General features: G+C 45.9%; 1 protein-coding gene across 1 annotated transcript in view; it reads right to left on the reverse strand.

The window, feature by feature from the left end:
- Window positions 1–7,241: 7,241 nt before the first annotated feature.
- LOC115133556 (adhesion G protein-coupled receptor A3-like) overlaps window positions 7,242–19,937 on the reverse strand; it is a 68,349-nt gene continuing 55,653 nt past the window's right edge. Inside the window, exons 6-19 of the mRNA XM_029666922.2 lie at window positions 19,670–19,830; window positions 17,522–17,735; window positions 16,941–17,105; window positions 15,989–16,190; window positions 15,628–15,777; window positions 14,021–14,182; window positions 13,681–13,884; window positions 13,017–13,218; window positions 12,253–12,461; window positions 11,756–11,880; window positions 11,290–11,413; window positions 10,431–10,576; window positions 9,981–10,076; window positions 7,242–9,064 (exon numbers count right to left, since the gene is read on the reverse strand). Of these exons, the coding sequence (XP_029522782.2) occupies window positions 7,585–9,064; window positions 9,981–10,076; window positions 10,431–10,576; window positions 11,290–11,413; window positions 11,756–11,880; window positions 12,253–12,461; window positions 13,017–13,218; window positions 13,681–13,884; window positions 14,021–14,182; window positions 15,628–15,777; window positions 15,989–16,190; window positions 16,941–17,105; window positions 17,522–17,735; window positions 19,670–19,830 (3,640 nt within the window). The 3' untranslated portion in view covers window positions 7,242–7,584. The remainder of the gene's footprint in view (window positions 9,065–9,980; window positions 10,077–10,430; window positions 10,577–11,289; window positions 11,414–11,755; window positions 11,881–12,252; window positions 12,462–13,016; window positions 13,219–13,680; window positions 13,885–14,020; window positions 14,183–15,627; window positions 15,778–15,988; window positions 16,191–16,940; window positions 17,106–17,521; window positions 17,736–19,669; window positions 19,831–19,937) is intronic.

A 19,937-nucleotide genomic window follows, 5' to 3' on the forward strand; every position in this document is an offset into this window, starting at 1 on the left:
ACACTGGCCATCACAATTCAATGTCCGTACATTAAAGAAGACCGTTTAATAAAGCTATTTGTCTTCATATTTGTGGAGGGTGGAGAGAAAACTATTGAGTACTACATGAGTGAGGATACACTTGGTAATAATAGACACCATAAAATGAGACCATTGAAGAGACCCACTATAGTGAAACCAAAGAGACTGTTTTTCACCTACTGGACCAAGAGAGGTGACATTCTACCCAGTTGACAATGGAGTGACTCCAGTCACTGGGGGTCATCCTCTGTAAAGTTGAGGTCAAAGTTAACGGATAGGTCTGCCATGGAGTACTGTACTGTGCAGATAAGCAAATCATCTAAAAGCTAAGGGATGAGGGGGTTGAAATGTAACCACTCTCTAATTCATAGACAGAGCTATGGATGCAGGGACTGACCATCCAGAATATCAATTGTATACTTTTAACCATGATTTGAGGCTATACAGTGTTTATTTACATTTACATTGTTTACAAACATTGGAGTAAAACAATCTTATATGTTGGGTTCCGATGGGTTATGACAGTTGAACTAAAGCTCACGAGGCGTTTACAAGTTATGATCTTCAAGAATCAATTAGTACATAGAATACATTTATGTCCAAAAAATGGATCCAGCAACTAAAGTGTAACCATTTCAAATGACAAGTAGCTAATCTCTACAATTGTGTTTAACTGTGTGGCCATTTGAGGTCATTGAGCGAAGGAGATAGTTACGGTATGTTGCTATTTGTAGGCCTGTGTTATTCTCTCTGAAAATGGAATGTTCTGACAATCTAAAAATAAAAATGTTCTGACCATCTAAAATATCTGTCCGCGGGGCGCTACAGAGGGTAGTGCTTATGGCCCAGTACGTCACTGGGGCCAAGCTTCCAACCATCCAGGACCTCTATACCAGGCGGTGTCAGAGGAAGGCCCTAAAAACTGCCAAAGATTCAAGACACCCAGTCATAGACAGTTCTCTCTGCTACTGCACGGTAAGCTGTAACGGATCACCAAGTCTAGGACCAAAAGGCTCCATAACAGCTTCTATCCCCAAGCCATAAGACTGCTGAACAGCTTAATAAAATGTCTACCCAGACTATTTGACCCCCTTTTTTTACACTGCTGCTACTCGCGGTTTATTATCTATGCTTAGTCGTGGGCCTCTCGAGTGGCGCAGTGGTCTAAGGCACTGCATCGCAGTGCTAGCTGTGCCACTAGAGATTCTGGGTTTGAGTCCAGGCTCTTTCACAGCCAGCTGTGACCGGGAGGCACACAATTGGCCCAACGTCGTCCGGGTTAAGGGAGGGTTTGGCCGGCAAGGATGTCCTTGTCCCATCGCGCACTAGCAACTGCTGTGGTGGGCCGGGCACAGTGCATGCTGACACGGTCGCCAGGTGCACAGTGTTTCCTCAGACATTGGTGAGGCTGGCTTCCGGGTTAAGTGGGCATTGTGTCAAGAAGCAGTGTGGTTGGGTTGTATTTCGGAGGACGCATGGCTCTCGGCCTCCGCCTCTCCCGAGTCCGTACGGGAGCTGCCTAATGTACATACAGTGGGGCAAAAAAGTATTTTGTCAGCCACCAATTGTGCAAGTTCTCCCACTTAAAAAGATGAGGCCTGTAATTTTCATTATAGATACACTTCAACTATGACAGACAGACAAAATGAGGGAAAAAAATCCTGAAAATGGAGTGTGACTGTTTGAGGTTGTAGACAGGTGTCTTTTATACTGATAACAAGTTCAAACAGGTGCCATTAATACAGGTAACGAGTGGAGGACAGAGGAGCCTCTTAAAGAAGAAGTTACAGGTATGTGAGAGCCATAAATCTTGCTTGTGTGTCAGTGACCAAATACTTATTTTCCACCATAATTTGCAAATAAATTCATAAAAAATCCTACAATGTGATTTTCTGGATTTTCTTTCCTCATTTTGTCTGTCATAGTTGAATTGTACCTATGATGAAAATTACAGGCCTCTCTCATCTTTTTAAGTGGGAGAACATGCACAATTGGTGGCTGACTAAATACTTTTTTGCCCCACTGTATGACTTCAATTACCTCAACTAACCCGTACCTTCCACATTGACTCAGTACCGGTAATTAGTTTTTTTGGTTTTGTTTTACTTTAAATTCAATTGATTTGACATGATTTGGAAAGGCACACGCCTGTCTATGTAAAGTCCCACAGTTGACAGAAAATAAACAAGCCATGATTTCGAAGGAATCTGGGGAAGGGTACTAAAAAATGTCTGCAGCATTGAAGGTCCCCAAGAACACAGTGGCATCAATCATTCTTAAATGGAAGAAGTATGGAATCACCAAGACTCTGGCCAAGATAAAGCATAGCAGTTCGACACATACAACAACACAGAGTTACACATGAAATGAACAAAACATACAGTCAATAATAAGGTAGAAAAAAAAGAAAAAAAAGTCTATATACAGTGAGTGCAAATAAGGTCAAATAAGGGAGTTAAGGCAATAAATAGGCCATGGTGGCGAAGTAATTACAATATGGCAATTAAACACTGAGATGTAGATGTGCAAAAGATTGATGTGCAAGTAGAGATACTGTGGTGCAAAAGGAGCAAAATAAATAAATACAGTATGGGAATGAGGTAGATAGATGGGCTGTATACAGATGGGCTATGAACAGGTGGAGTGATCTGTGAGCTGCTCTGACAGCTGGTTCTTAATGCTAGTGAGGGAGATGGGAATCTCCAACTTCAGAGATTTTTGCAGTTCGTTCCAGTCAGTGGCAGCAGAGAACTGGAAGGAAAGGCGACCAAAGGAGGAATTGGCTTTGGGGGTGACCAGTGAGATATACCTGCTGGAGCGTGTGCTGCAAGTGGGTGCTGGTATGGTGACCAGCAAGCTGAGATAGGGCGGGGCTTTACCTAGCAGAGACTTGTAGATAACCTGTAGCCAGTGGGTTTGGCGACGAGTATGAAGCGAGGGCCAGCCAACGAGAGCATACAGGTCGCAGTGGTGGGTAGTATACGTATGTGACAAAACACATGGCACTGTGATAGACTACATCCAGTTTGCTGAGTAGAGTGTTGGAGGCTATTTTATAGATGACATTGCCGAAGTCAAGGATCGGTAGGATGATCAGTTTTACGAGGGTGTTTGGCAGCATGAGTGAAGGAAGGTTTGTTGCGAAATAGGAAGCCGATTCTAGATTTAATTTTTGATTGGAGATGCTTAATGTGAGTCTGGAAGGAGAGTTTAGTCTAGCCAGACACCTCGGTATTTGTAGTTATCCACGTATTCTAAGTCAGAGCCGTCCAGAGTAGTGATGCTGGATGGGCGGGCAGGTGCGGGCAATGATCGGTTGAATAGCATGCATTTAGTTTTATTTGCGTTTAAGAGCAGTTGGAGGCCACGGAAGGAGAGTTGTATGGCATTGAAGCTCATCTGGAGGTTAGTTAACACAGTGTCCAAAGAAGGGCCAGAAGTATACAGAATGGTGTCGTCTGCGTAGATGTGGATTAGAGAATCACCAGCAGCAAGAGCGACATCATTGATGTATACAGAGAAGAGAGTCGGCCCGAGAATTGAACCTTGTGGCACCCCCATAGAGACTGCCAGAGGTCCGAACAACAGGCCCTCCGATTTGACACACTGAGCTCTATGAAAGAAGTAGTTGGTGAACCAGGCGAGGCAATCATTTGAGAAACCAAGGCTGTTGAGTCTGCCAATAAGAACAGTGATGAGGGGTGGTCGTTTGCTCGCAGACCCATTACGGATGCAGGCAATGAGGCAGTGATCGCTGAGATCTTGGTTGAAAACAGCAGAGGTGTATTTGGAGGGTGAGTTAGTTAGGTTGATATCTATGAGGGTGCCCGTGTTTACGGATTTGGGGTTATATCTGGTAGGTTCATTGATAAGTTGTGTGAGATTGAGGGCATCAAGCTTAGACTGTAGGATGGCCGGGGTGTTAAGCATGTCCCAGTTTAGGTCACCTAGCAGCACGAGCTCAGAAGATAGATGGGGGGCAATCAAATCACATATGGTGTCGAGGGCACAGCTGGGGGCAGAGGGTGGTCTATAGAAAGCGGCAACGGTGAGAGACTTGATTCTGGAAAGGTACATTTTTAGAAGTAGAAGCTCAAATTGTTTGGGTACAGACCTGGATAGTAAGACAGAACTCTGCAGGTTATCTTTGCAGTAAATTGCAACACCGCCCCCTTTGGCAGTTCTATCTCGTCAGAAAATGTTATAGTAAGGAATGGAAATTTCAAGGTTTTTGGTGGTCTTCCTAAACCAGGATTCAGACACACCTGAAGGACATCCGGATTGGTGGAGTGTGCTAAAGCAGTGAATAAAGCAAACTTGGGGAGGCTTCTAATGTTAACATGCATGAAACCAAGGCTTTTACGGTTGCAGAAGTCAACAAATGAGAGAGTCTGGGGGATGGGAGTGGAGGTAGACACTGCAGGGCCTGGATTAACCTCTACATCACCAGAGGAACAGAGGAGGTGTAGGATAAGTGTACGGCTAAAGGCTAACAGAACTGGACGCCTAGTACGTTCAGAACAGAGAATAAAAGGAGCAGATTTTTGGGAACGGTAGAATATATTCAAGCAATAATGTACAGACAAAGGTATAGGAGGATGTGAATACAGTGGGGGCAAACCTGTGCATCTAGTGATAATGAAAGAGATATTGTCTCTAGAAATAGCATTTAAACCAGGTGACGTCACTGCGTGTGTGGGGGGTGGAACTAAATTGTTAGCCGAGGCGTGTTGAGCAGTGCTAGAGGCTCTACAGTGAAATAAAACAATAGTTACAAACCAGAACAGCAATCGACACGGCATGGTGACGTTAGGGAAAGGCATGCGTAGCCGGGTGATCATACAAGTCCAGTGCGTGGCTTCAGGCAGTTAGCGGCACGGGGCTAGCAGGCTAACAGAATGCCAGGAGTTACATCTGGAGGAAACCTGGCCCCATCCCTACTGTGAAGCATGGTGTTGGCAGAATCATGCTGTGGGGATGTTTTTCAGCGGCAGGGACTGGGAGACTAGTCAGGAAAGATAAACGGTGCAAAGTAGAGAGAGATTCTTGATGAAAACCTGCTCCAGAAGTTGCTCTGAAACAAGTCTCTAAATGTCCAGGAGTGGCCGAGCCAGAGCCCGGACTTGAACATCTCTGGAGAAACCTGAAAATAGCTCTGCAGCAACGCTCCCCATCCAACCTGACAGAGCTTGAGAGGATCTGCAGAGAAGAATGGAAGAAGATCCCCAAATACAGGTGTGCCAAGCTTGTAGAGTCATACCCAAGAAGACTTGAGGCTGTAATTACTGCCAACGGTGCTTCAACAAAGTACTGAGTAAAAGGTCTGAATATTTACGCAAACATTATATTTCAGTTTAAAAAAAAAATTGTATACATTTGCAAACATATCTAAAAACATGTTTTTACTTTGTCATTATGGGGTGGGTAGATTGAGGAAGAAAACAACATTTAATCCATTTTAGAAAAAGGCTGTAATGTAACAAAATGTGGAAAAAGTCAAGGGGTCTGAATACTTTCCGAATGCACTGTATATACTATACATCCATTAGAAAGCACCATATTTAGAATGTATGATTCATATTTTACCTTATAAACAATGGCTTGACACTGGCATAATCATTAGAAACGCTGGTTGCTGATTTATATTTTAATCTATATTTCAGGCCTCTGAAGTTGTAGATAATTAGAACGTTCCAGGTAATATATTTAATGTTCCTCTAAACAGTTCCGAGACAGCTAATTGCGACTAGCACAGATGGCCTGACTTCATATGAGGTATCCATTTTTATTCCCCTGGCAAGTTTCCACAACAAAGCCAGATGCTTCTTCCAGGCATTGTAGGCAAACAATCGGAAAAAATGTAAGAGATGCATCACTCGTCTGGTAACGCTCTTAGGATACTCAATGGGAGGAAAAATGGATATAATTTTATACATCTCAATATGGCAGTCAACATTTGAAGTTTCTCAACTGCTTAAAAAAATGTTTTTAATTAACTGTCGAGTCCTGGAAGAAATGGATACCCTTTGAGTTCTGAACACACATTTGGGAAAGCACCCGACTTAATATCTGATCTTTAATTCATCCATTTTCTGCCCGAGGAGGTGTCCGCATGATTTCAAGGCAGACTGAATCGGCCTGTTGGTCGACTTGATCCAGAGAGTAAACAGAAGTGTCAACCTCAAGTGAACTTTCTAACAGATGGGATCGACTCCTTGAAACCTCTGTCATTATTTGAGGTTCACTCTCCTGACTGGAGGGAATCACTGAAGCCAACACGAATCAAGACATAATTGCTCAATACATTATTCAAAGGTCTTATTACGGTTTGTCATTTCCAAGATGGCTGGGTAATATATCGATGCCCGCCTGAAATATTCTCTATAATACATCATTAGCAGAAAGGCAGAGTGATGGCTTTACTTTCTTTGCTGTGTCCTTTGTGACTGGGAAAGTTACAGAGTCAATACTTTTTTAATGAATCACTTTCAACGTTACATGACCTTCACACAACAGCTCAGAAAGGGACAGGTTGATAAGTAACGGCCGCAGTATGTCAAAACAAATGTCAACATCTAAAGCAGATCCTCCTGGATGGATTGCCCTTTGGCCCCCCAGGAGAATTGCTAATCAATGGGTTAGAACCGTAGGATTGACGATAGGATAGGATTCACCTAAAAGACTAAAAGGATGGCAATCCGTCTCAGTCCAACACGTTGCGTTGCAAAGGTACTGCTCAGTTGTCGAGTCATGCTCCTGTCCCCCCTGCTGACTCTTTCCTAACAGGGATTTACAGCTGTGAATAGCGCTGATGGTCTGCTAGAGAGGAGAGGAAAGGTGTGAAGGTGACGATGCACTGCATTAATGATCCCTTCCTCTCACTGCCGACAGTGACACGGACTCCGACCCTGAGAATCAGCTGTCAATTACCTCAGGCGTTACCAGTGGGCCCCTGGAAACTTCCGGGGCAGAAAAAAAAAAATTAATTAGATCCAGACTAAGACCTCAACCACAATTAAAGAATTGACTCTCCAGGTGAGTGTAAAAAGAAGAGGACACAGTTCACCAAATCCCCAATTACAAGCTTGTCAAGGTAGCTGCCGAGAGAGAGATCTTTTGAAAACCAAGATGCTTGGACTCACCTTTTGCACTCCTCTCGAAATATGTCGGAGTAAAGGTTAGCCGAGAAAAAGGGAATAAGAAACTTTCAATTACGTGAATGGAATTAGAAACGTTTGGTTTATTACACTGAAACAAACTAGAAAATAAAAAAGAACCCGCCCAGTGGATACACACTAGGCAACGGCACAGAATATGCAGTTTCACGTCCATAACTCATTTAATTAGGATTACAAAATGTCTACTACAGAAACAGACCAGTGGCATCCAAAACACACACGTTCCACAAACTCAAAATAGTGTGACTATTTTGAAGATATTTTTTTCAATAACAATTGTTTTGAAACATTGTACCGTAAAATAAAATAAACAATGATCGAAACAAAAATTTCACAGTTGAAGGGAGAGCGCACGTGACATGCAGTCTTTGGTGCAGAAAACACACTACACAGTAGTTTCGTGTTTCCATAGTCCCGTTTTTATGTTGGCTGAGCACGAGCTCTCTGTGTTGATTATAGACATGATCTGCCCATTGTTTTTGAGTGTGCCGTTTTGTGTAGCCAGGTTGAGCCCGTACGACTTGGGCTGGCCGTCCACCAGCTCTGTGTTATTGGGCTGCTTTATGCTACTACTGTCTTTACTCGTAACGGACGCAGAAGTCCCAGCCCCCTCACCTTCTCCTCCTGTTCCTACTGTTGATCCTACACTTCCACTTCCCACTACTCCGATAGCTCCGTTGCCTAGGGCGCTAGTGCTGCCCCCTCCTTTGTCGGTGTAGCGCGAGCGTCGGGGCAGGGACGTGCTGGCGTCGCTGCTGTCTTGTAGCGTCTGACTCTGGTGGCGCTCCCTGTAGGCCATGTAGACTGCCCGTCGGCTGCACCGCGCCTGCTGACTGTCGTGGTGTTCGTGGCGATGCCGCCTGTGGGGGCCGCTCTGCACGCTGCCGTCCACGCTGGTGGGCACGTCATAGGCGTACTCGCGCAGCACCGTGAGTCGGCTGGCCCGGTGGGCCCGCGCCCTGTTCTTGTGATGCCGGCCCGTGGGTCCGTTGGCGGCAGGATTGTTGTTGTTGGGCCGGAACTGAACCTCCACGGGTGCCACGTGCATCTTGATCTCGTTGTCCACCGAGTGCTCCGTCAGGCTGTTGTCCAGCATGGCTGCCCCATTGGCGGGCAGGGCTAGTAGGGGCAATGATTTGTTCTGTGCTGCCTCTGCATGCAGATTGGTCAGTTTGCTTCCCTGGGTGGAGTTTCGGACACTTGGGCCACTTTTATTGGTGCAGGATGACTCTGCGCTGCTGTGGGCACACTTGGCCGCATCGTCGTTGCCCCTACCAACCGACCCAGCCGCGGACACCGTGGATGCCCCTGGCAGTGGCAGCAGGGCGTCCTCCTGCGCCGAGTAGGCCCGTCTCTCGGGGCAACAGGCCTGGGCCCAGTGGCGCCTCATGTCCTGGCGGTTGACGCAGTGGTGTGCCATCAAAAAGCCACCCAGAGCCAGCGCCGCAACGCCAAACAGGCAGGAGAACACCAGGTCGGCCGGCCTCTCCTGGGACACGGCCATGGCGCCAAACACCCACAGCGACGCGTAGAGCCCCAGAGCAACCGCCGCGCCCAGGAGCTGTAGCGCGAACGTATGCTCGTTCTCCAGTGCTGACAGGGACACGGCATGGGGAGCCGACACCGTCGAGGACGAGGCGTCGTGGGACTGGAGGTGGAGGAGTGTGGCCGGGACGTCTCCAGCATCGCTGCCCGCTACCGCCAGCCGCTGTTGCTCCTCGGCGGGTTCCTTGAGTTCGTAGCGGCGCTCGGGGTGGCGGCGCAGCTGGAGGAGGATGCTAAGGAAGTACATGCAGTCCACGAAGACGATGAAGCCGACGGGGCCGTAGAAGGCCCCCAGGCTGGGCTCCCACGCCATCCAGCAACTGAGGAGAAGACAGAAGGGGAAGGCATCAGTACAAACATACAATAAATATTTATGTAAATGTGGTACACACGTACAATATCATACACACAAATGTATTGTGCAGATGTGTCGATATATCAGCTGCATTCAGTGAAAACACATGTTGTCAATGAAGCCATAAGACAAGTATGACATGACAAATCTTTGCCAGATGAGTCAAGTGTCACCCATTCAAGTGGTCCACAAACCATTTTTAAATTATAACAACTTCAACATTGTTTTGTGTTTGACTCAACCCATAGCTCATTAAATCAAGTTTAAAAAAACACACGCAGGCATTGAGTCTCTTTGAAAATGCGAAAAGCGGGAATAGAGTATCTGTTCCGGAATATTCCACGGGGCGGGTTCCATTCGTCTCAGCTGCAAACTAATTAAACTCCAAAGACTTCAGACAGACACAGGTCCAGATTTCCAAATTACAACCCAAACAGCTGCCACCATAAAGTGAGAGAATGAAAGAGGGGGAGAAATGGAGAGGGAAAGAAAGAGCGAGAGAGCGACAGAAAGAGAGAAGCGAGAACACAAACAGAGAGAGGAAGAATGAGAAGAAAGAGAGACCGACAGACTTGGAAAATGGCAGCAGACGTGAGGTGCCGAGACACACACTATAAATAGCGCTCCCCAATCGGGCTCTCAGGAACTTCACAGGGACTCAGAACTTTTCCTCCCCCCACAAAATATTTGTTATTTACATAAAGCTACGCACACGCGCATTCTGGCCAGTGGAAAACGAAAAGCGATTTCTCTTGGGTCTAGTTTTATATATACACAAAGCCTTCTGTCGATATAAAACATAACAATTTCCATAAACACACAATATAGTAGAATAACTCATTGGTTTCCATACAATGTGACAGTAAACTGGCACTACTTACTATGGTGCGTTGGTCTGGCTACCGTAGTTCTTGATGTTGGCGGCTGCGGTTATGCCACAGACAATGATCGGTATCCCTCCGCCTATTAGGTAGAACCTGGTAGGAAAAGGAAAAAGAACTGAGTAGGACCTGCTTGGGATCAAATTGGTGGTGGGTTGGTTGCAGAGGTGGCATGTGTGCTTCAGGCCTCCATACTGGCATCATGTGGTGGGTGTTAAACCAACGACGCAAACCAAACCCTCTCTCTCCACAAGTCACAGCTATATTTCCAGAAGATACATAATACACACATAATAGTATTAGCAGCTCCTTGTAAAGGGAGAGAAACGCAAAATGGGATTGTACAGCATTTCAACTGATCCTCGTCCACACACTAAACAGTTAGTCTGACTCGGCTATAATGACCAAACCTTTTCATAACTGTGCATCGTGGGAAATGTAGTATTTTACCTCAGCATGGGTCGTGGAGGGGGCGGGGGCTCGTCCAGCTCTTCGTAGTGCTTGGCCTTGCGGGTCACTTGCTTGTAGATGTTGCGTGCCGTCACGCCCACCCACAGAGCTGTGGCCAGGGTCGAGTAGTGCAGAACTATGCCCACCTGGAAAGAAATCACCACCGAGCTCAGTCACGATCAGGATTCCACTTTAAACAAACAACTTCATTATGAAAATGTTCAATGCGCCAAACTGAGTGTACCAAGTATCATGATTTGATGAAAAAGTTCACATATTGCCTGGACTATATAAAGGCTTTATAGAGCATTCACAAATTCTACATAAGCACTACATAGATGCTTCACTAATAATTTATCAGCAAAATACTACGCATTCTGAAAACTCACTTCATAAAATGCTATTGTACTAATTGACCGTTTGTAAAGTTCCTTGACAAAGTAGAGTCTAGCTGTAGGATATCCTTTATTCTAGGGGGCAAGGCGTTATTTTCCAAGATGTTCTCTACCAGCTGGGCTCTTTGTGTTAAGCACAATGAGTAAATGAAAAGAACCCAGTGCAAATCAGCAGGGGCTGCTACACTGCCTTCAGTCCCGTTTCTCCTCCCTTCTCATGGATTTAAAGGATTTAATGGTGGAAACAGCAAGTGTACACTTTGGGGGAAACGGGCGGAGAACCAGGCATCACACTATGTTGCCAAAGGCAATTTTGCCTCCTCCACAACATCTTGAGATCCCCATATAATTGTGAGATGCTTTTGGCAAGGGAAGGCAGGTTGGCAGTCTGGCTGGCAGGTTGGTAGGCAGATAGGCTGGCACACCAGTGGGTTATGGTGGGGGTGGGGGGTGGGGATACTCACAGCTTGGCACACGCTGGCGTAACGCGTCTGGTTGATGCCACCCACGAAGACGCCGCAGGTGAGGAAGATGTGGAGGCAGAGGTTGACCAGCATGTGCCAGAACTTACGGCTGATTCGGACAGACCTGGACACGCAACCACACAGAACTAGTGAGATTCATCAAAACAATATCAGGGAATAAAATATCACATCTGTTAAGTTTGATTCATTCAAAATCTGTTACGAGTTTGGAGTGGTGGCGATGTGCTCGTGGAGTGAACATATTAGTGGAGACTGGACAGTATTGGTCCCCAAACTTCCTTGCATTGTCACCCATCCCAAAAGAAACTTGTGCTGCGACCCGAAAGCGAGTCACAGTCCATCATTTGGTAATATTAGATACCGTACGACTAGTAAGATGGGTACTTGGTATCTTATGCACTAGGTATACACGGTATTAGATTCTACTAGGAGGTAGAGCTGTTACCTGTGGTGGTAAACGTAGCTGATGATGATGGCAAGCAGACAGAGCAGGAGGACGATAGCTGTGGCATAGAGGACTGGGTGGAGAGGCTCAATGCTGGGAGAGAAATACTCCACCCCAGTAAGATCCTGTGGGATACACACATCAAAATGTTTGAATGTCATCACTTTAGACAATGTGTCATACAAAAACAAATTAACCCCGAAGAAAAGGTATGAGCCAATTTCGTCAACTCAGGAGATTGTCATGTGATTGTCCCAAAACTAAACAGGTAGTGTTTATAGAGCATGTGAACCCGAAAAGAGATGTTGAGCCCGTCTTGAAAAGGCTAATGTCTCGATGTCAGTATCCTAAATACTCAGAAGCATCGTGGCAAGAAAACAAAAGAAGAAGCGTACTGCATTTACTGAGGAAAACATGTTGGAAACAGCCTTATGTTGTCTCCCGGAGTCACATTTGTTCATTGAGTTTAAAAGGCCATTAAACCCCTGGCCACCCACCATGAGCACGGCGTAGTTGCTGAGTGAGTCACAGGAGAGCGTGGTGAAGTTGTCATGGTGCCGCAGGACACGGCAGCCCTCGCTCTGCCAGCCACCCTGCCCACCCAGCAGGCTGAAGTTCCAGCAGGCGGGCACGGCGTCCGAGCCACGGGCAAACCTCCGCAGCGTGGCGTTCACCGGCACACGCAGTCCGCGCAGCTGGAAACCCTCTGACCAATCAGAGGCAGAGAGACAGAGAGAGAGATGAGGAGAGAGATGAGGAGAGAGATGAGTAGAGCGATGAGGAGAGAGATGAGTAGAGCGATGAGGAGAGAGAGAGAGAGAGAGAGAGAGAGAGAGAGAGAGAGAAAAAGAGAGAGAGGCATGAGTCTTCAAAACATATCCTGGTGCTTTTATTTATTGGTCCTTTTTTTTTAGCTACCTTTTCTAAAAATCCAATGCAAGACAAAAGGGTCGAAAGGTAGCCTAGTGGTTAGAGCGTTGGGCCAGTAACCGAAAGGTTGCTAGATCAAATCCCCGAGCTGACAAGGTAAAAATATTTTCGTTCTGCCACTGAACAAGGCAGTTAACCAACTGTTCCTGGGCCGTCATTGTAAATAAGAATTAGTTCTTAACGGACTTGCCTATCTGTATTACAGATGGATCCCTAAATCAAAAGTCTTTGTCCAAACCACAAAATTCACTCTTAAAACAAGTCACAACAGTATCTTGAACAAAACCCATCTAATACTTTAGTGGTACAGTAGGGTCCATGGCGGACTCACCAATCTTGGCCAGGAGAACGGGGGTGGCCACGTTCCTCCTCTTCCCACCGTCAGCCAGCAGGGTGGAGTTGCCCGTGGATGGGAAGAGCTTGCCGTTGCGGAAGGCCAGCAAGTGAAGCTTGTAGACGTTGTCGTCGGCCTGGCCCAGGTACTGAGAGAACAGAGAGGGGGGGAGCTGCAGGGACGCCTCCACCATGGTGTTCTAGGGAGAGAAAGAGAGGATTTATTCTTTCATGTTATTTATCCTTTATTTAGTCCCATAGAGATAAAAAAATATATATGATTGAGTGTACAGCATAATGTGTGATTCTGGTTTAACGTTTTAGTCTACAATTCATTGTTTAGTTAGCATTTACTTAGAAAAGACATGGTTATATGGTAAGCTGTTCTTAGGTTTGTGCTATGGGTGAACCTCAAGACAACACACCTCACTTTGGTAAAACATTTCAAGGGGCAATGATGGCGATATCTAAAACGAATGATGCATCATTTTCAGTCTATATATTGTTCAGGCTAAGGGGACCTGTTTCAATGACTGCTGCTGCTTGCGCTTTGCAGTCTGGGCTACTTTATAAGCACTTTGTGACAAGTGCTGATGTACAAAAGTTTGTGTTTCTACACATTGGATTGATTGCCTCTCCTTCGGTCATTCCTGGATACTGACCTTGAGAGAGAGGCTGGACAGGGTGCTGGTGACGTTACACTTGAAGCTGAGCTGGCGGTCAGGGTTGCCGTCCAGGTCAATGCGTGGGCCCAGGTCTCGGAGAGCGATGCGTTCAGGCATCAGCTTCTGGAACAGTGTGCAGGTCATGCCATTGAAGCTGCTCGCCTTGATGGCGTGGGCCTCCAGGGCGATGTTATGGGAATTCTGGGAACAAATGATAGGAAAAATACGCATGAGGTCAAATAAACAACAATCAGATGTACTTTTAAATTCCAACGACAATGCATTTACACCCCGATGCCATTTGGTAATGCGATCTCATGATCTGGCGTGATCTTACGGTGGAGTGGGCCTGGGTTCCGCTGGCAAGCTGGTGTACAGAGATCCTCTGGAGACACTCCACGATGCGGGAGCAGGCCCTGGCCTCGCGCTGAGCCAGCCGCAACACCCGCTCATCAGCGTGCATCAGATTACTGGAGATGTCCACCATCACGTCCCCCAACTGAGACAGACAGAACAGGGTTAACACACACACACACCACACACACCAAGAAACCACAGAACTACACATTACCTGCAAATACCAGACAGAGGCACACGCATACACAGGCCTTATCAATCGAAACAATAGAGTGCTTTGTTTTTTTATCCAACACTCAATGTAGTCTTTATTATCATCGTCCTGGAAATACCTGAATTTGAGCCTTCGGGTTCCTCTCAGCGCTGACAGAGGGCACAGGGCTCTAGACCAGGGCTGCATTCCAAACACTTAACAGACACACCCTATCCCCTCAGCCCTCAAAGTAAGTGGACACTTCTGATGACGTTTCGTGACGAGTATACACTTGCAGAGCGAGGGAGGATGAATTTTTTATTTATTTTTAATGGACCACCTTGTCCGGAAATTCGTCATTCGTTCACCCCACAATGATTGTGTTTTCAGCCACCGGTAGTTTGTGGGTGCTTTATATGCGCTACAGTCAATTATGATTGCATGTCGACTTATATTAACTATGTCATTATTATGATCGCCAGCAAATTATTTACCCAACCGACGTTAGCCTGCCTAGCTACTTCTGAGCTACCAAACAAAAACATCATTACTTTTACAAGACGTGTTTGTGCATTAGTAGCACAATTTCTAACTTATTTACATTCATTCTCCATAATGACGTTTTAAGTTTTGGCGATACTTTTCTTAGCGGATGTACAATCATCGCAAATTGAATTATGGCGCGTTTCAGGCCCCGAAGTGAACACAATTGTACACTCGTAAACTCCATTAAAAACGAGGGCTGAGGGGCTTTACTTTGCCAACTTCCCTTGCTTGGCTAATCATTTGGACCGACGACAAATATGGCTGCGGGGATTCCCCCTAGGGAATAAGGCGAGGGTAAGTGGACGAGGGTGTGTCTTTTACGAGTTTGGTGCAACATTGCTCAGGTGCAACATTCAAAGCCTTCCCCAATGAGCACAAACTGCCAGGTGTGAAACCCAACAGACAAAGAAACCCGACCCGGCCTTGCTTTGCAATCCCCCACAGCTCGACAGGAAAAATCCCCCAATCCAGATCCTATCTCATTCACTTTCATTATGATTCCTCTGTGGATTTAAACACGACAGGGTTGCACTGTATCAACTATGAGGAGTGGAATAACATAAAGGGCCAAAGTATCAGCAGTAAGCTGGAGGTGAATACACTGTGTGGCGTATTCGCACCTCTCACTTGCACACACAGTAAACACACACTTAAAAAATACTATTACCTAGCTCTACATAGAACATTTATTTTGGTTCTGACCCCATTTCCTCTCATTACACTTATGCCTGAGGCTGTGCATGTTACTGTCCTCTCCGAGTGTGTGTGTGTGTGTGTGTGTGTGCTTCTTTATATGAACATCTTATTCATCCATAAAGGTGGGACTGGGAGACTGAAGCGGGACTCACCTCCTTGTATTTCTCGGCAAACTTGCCAAACTTCTCGATCATCTCAGCCACGAAGATGACGTCCATCTTGTCTGAGAAGTTGGCGGCCTCGAATGTGTAGACGAGCAGCTGGCGGGCCGTGATCACCGCGTTGGTCATGTTCAGAGGCATCTGGAACACAGAGAGACAGAGCGGTTTAGAAGGACTGTACACAAGGGTGGACGCTTCAAAAAACAACACTTGAGTGTAGGAAGACAAAAAGAATGACAACGCCGACAAAATCAAGAGGGGAGACTTGGCGGGAGATATACAATAAGTTGAAGAAAGAAGAGACAGACAAAGAGAGCAAATCAAACATGGTCAGACAGAGTGTCATGGTCACCTGGTTGATGATGTAGAGGAAGCGAGTTACGTCTTTCTGGTACTGGCAGCGGAAGTAGTCGTCCTTGGCCCACAGGCCCCCGCGGTCACAATCCCGCCGCGCACGCCGCTCCTCACCCACCGAGCCAGAGTAGATTCCCGTGCCCGACGCCAGCTTGTTGCAGGGCAGGTAGACTGTGATGCCTGCTAGGGTACGAGGCCATCTGAGAGGTGTGGGGGGGGGGGGGGGGGGGTCGAGAGAGAAAAACAAAGAGAAAAAGAGAGGGGAGCGAAAGATACAATAGATAGAAAGAGAGGGACAGAGAGAGAGAGACATAGTATATAGATAGAAGGAGAGACAGAGAGACAGTGAGTAACGTCTTAGAAGGGTGGGTTTGCCACAATGTGGTGGCATGATTCACAAGATGTGTTCCAGGAACATGGGATTACTTATCCACAACAGCGGTTTACTGAGCTCAACATCATCATTGAAAACTGTGGAGCACTTTAGTTCCTGCCCAGTACTACTTATTCACTCAATGGAATAAATGCTTTTGACAGTCACTCAACCGGTTCGTATTCATTAGTGCACACTGTGGGAAAACGTACCAAAACAGTGTACAAACTAAACTATTGGAATTTCAGGTTAGTAAGGCCTAATGAATACGACCCAGATGTTACTACTAACAACAAGTCTGATATTCAGCCACTAGGTGGTGCCACCGAGCCGAGTTTGTTCCAAAAATAACTGTCTGGTACAAACTTGTTTACCTCAACAAGCCCATTCAAATTAAACAAGTACCTGATTAAATAAGACACTAGATATATATTAATACAATAGATAAATATATTAGATTCATGAAATAGATTAATACAACTACAAACATTTACCTGAAAAATTTCACAGACAGATTACCAACTAATAATAACCTAGTCTAGCATAAAATGTGATAGTGAAAGTAGCACCCCCTCACCTGAAGTCACCCTTGTTGTTGGACACTCTGTCGGGTGGGCAGTACTTGGCGGAGCTCTCCAGAACCACAATGTCGACGGTACGGGTGGTGTTCCCTCGGCTGGTCCTCACACGACACTCCCATTTCCCAGTTGAAGCAGGCTGGATGTTGGAGATGGTCAACGCACTGAGTAAAGAACAGAGGGGAACAAGTAAATCAAATATTACTGCCAAAGACGGAAAGAGAGAGTAGACCGCTTTTAACCATGTATGCCGAGAGGCACCATTTGCATCAGATGTTTAAATGCACAATCTGTCATTTTAATTTACAGTCCAAAAGTGCTACCCCAGCTGTCTCTTGCGGCCTACTGCTTAGCTGATTTAAAGAGGGTTAGGTCAGTTGTGCTTTGTGGAAACAATCAATCAAATCCTATTTACATAGCCCTTTTTACAATAACATTTGTCATCAAGTGCTTGACAGTAACCTTCCCTTAACCTCCAAGCAGCAGCAGGGGTGAGGAAAAACTCATCTAAGGGTGCCGTTCTCATTACCACTGTCTTCTATCTATCCACCAACCCGCCCACAAGTACCGTCCCCCTTACCTGGCGATGAGGGAGCAGTTCTGTACCATGCTCTTCTCGATGAAGATGCCCTGGGCTGCATCGGGCTCCACCATGCGGCCGTCCTGGTACCACAGCACCTGCATGTCCTCCGCCACGAACGAGGCCTGGCACTGGAAGGGCAGGCTGTCGCCCTGGAACACGACCTGACGCTGGGACGGAGTCAGCTGGAAGGAAGGCAGTTCCAGGGGTGCGTCTGGAGGGTAGGGGAGTATGGGGGTTACATTTTAGTGCATCGCTCTCTCTAGACTGCATGTCCGGGTAGGATTGGGTTAATTCAAGTTATTTGTTCACAACTGAATTCTTCTCCTCAGGGGTGAAGCCAGGTGCGAAATGAAGCCCATCTGTAAATAGCACACCCAACTACCTCATCCCCATATTGTTTTTTTTGTTTTTTGCTATTTTGCACCCCAGTATCTCTACTTGCACATGATCTTCACATCTATCACTCCAGTGTTAATGTTAAATTGTAATTATTTATTGCTTTACCTCCCTAATCGTATTACATTTGCACACACTGTACATACACTTTTTCTATTGTGTTATTGTTGTTGTTTTTGTCGCACTGCTTTGATTTATAATCTTGGCCAGGTCACAGTTGTAAATGAGAACTTGTTCTCAACTGGCCTACCTGGTTAAATAAATGTGAAATAAAATTAAAAAAATAAAGAGGGGATCATTTCAATAGTCAAACGTTGGTACCTATTTGTCACTCGGTCATGTGTCTCCACTTGTAAAAGCTGTGCCACGTATTTCCTAACCCGTGCAGTGAAGAGTGCCAAACTGATAAGACAGGGCAAGCACAAACAAAACACTGCAGTGCTCCGTACTGCTGGCCCTTCCCTTATCGCCTGTGTCATTGGACAACTCCCACTCCCAACAACGCCAGCAACTAAAGTCATCTCTGAACTGAACACAAAATAACTGCACTATACGCCATTTGTTCTCTGTTCCTCTCTCTGCATTTTGATATACCCTGTACATCCACCGAATATCAACTGTATATACCCTGTACATCCACCGAATATCAACTGTATATACCCTGTACATCCACCTGTATATACCCTGTACATCCACCGAATATCAACTGTATATACACTGTACATCCACCGTATATCAACTGTATATACACTGTACATCCACCGTATATCAACTGTATATACCCTGTACATCCACCGAATATCAACTGTATATACCCTGTACATCCACCGAATATCAACTGTATATACACTGTACATCCACCGTATATCAACTGTATATACACTGTACATCCACCGAATATCAACTGTATATACACTGTACATCCACCGAATATCAACTGTATATACACTGTACATTCACTGTATATTTGTATATAAACTGTTCTTTCTCCCGAGTGGCACAGTGGTCTAAGACACTGCATCTCAGTGCAAGAGGATTCACTGCAGTACCTGGTTCGAATCCAGGCTGCATCACATCCGGCCGTGATTGGGAGTCCCATAGGGTGGTGCACAATTGGCCCAGCAATTGACCCAGCACAATTGGTAGGCCGTCATTGTAAATAAGAATTTGTTCTTAACTGACTTGCCTAGTTAAATAAAGGTAAAAAATAAAATATCTTATAGGTCTATACTCACTCTACCTAGTTGTATGTAAACTCTGTTGTCTGTATTCTGTCTCTAAATGTAGTCGATCACTAGCACCATATATCACCAAGTACAACTCTGAGCATGTGTAAAGGTAGCTACTTGGCGAATAAAGGTGATTCTGAACTGAAAATAGAGTGCAGAGCCAAATGCTAGAGGTTGCACGTCCATCTGTTCTGTATATCGGTCTTGGACGACCGTGTGCTAACGACTGATGCCATGTAAAAATGTGTTCATGTGAGGTCGAAGTGCCCAGATCAGATGTGTGGGCATGGTTATGCGTGACTGTGCTAGAGTTTGAAGATGTGTGTGTACGCATCAAAAGGTAGTCTCTTACTAGGAGCTCTGGTACAAACAAGGTGATGTAAAGGGGTAACAGGTGTGTGTTTGTGTTCTCACGAAACTTTGTATGTACGTGGAGCTTAAGGGCTTTAAGGTGATGAGTAGTTGTAGGACCAGGTGTGTGTGTGTGTGTGTGTGTGTGTGTGTGTGTGTGTGTCCTTACCACAGGTGAACAGCTCAGGCTTGGTGGAGGTGATGAGCTGGCCCTGCAGGGAGCGGGGGTAGGAGCAGCTGGTGTCCTTCACCCCCACGTTGTTGTCTTTGATCCAGTGCAGCAGCCACAACAGGTTGCAGTCGCACAGCAGGTACGGCGTCTGGAACTCCCTGAGGTAACGTGGGGACAGGCAGAGTTCAAAAATACATTTAAAAAGGAGCATTACTTTCAGTTTCATTTACAGTGAAAAGTGATAGTCCCCTGTTCGATCCCCCGT

Source organism: Oncorhynchus nerka, linkage group LG8, assembly GCF_034236695.1.
Source record: "Oncorhynchus nerka isolate Pitt River linkage group LG8, Oner_Uvic_2.0, whole genome shotgun sequence".
NCBI classification, from domain to species: Eukaryota; Metazoa; Chordata; class Actinopteri; order Salmoniformes; family Salmonidae; genus Oncorhynchus; species Oncorhynchus nerka.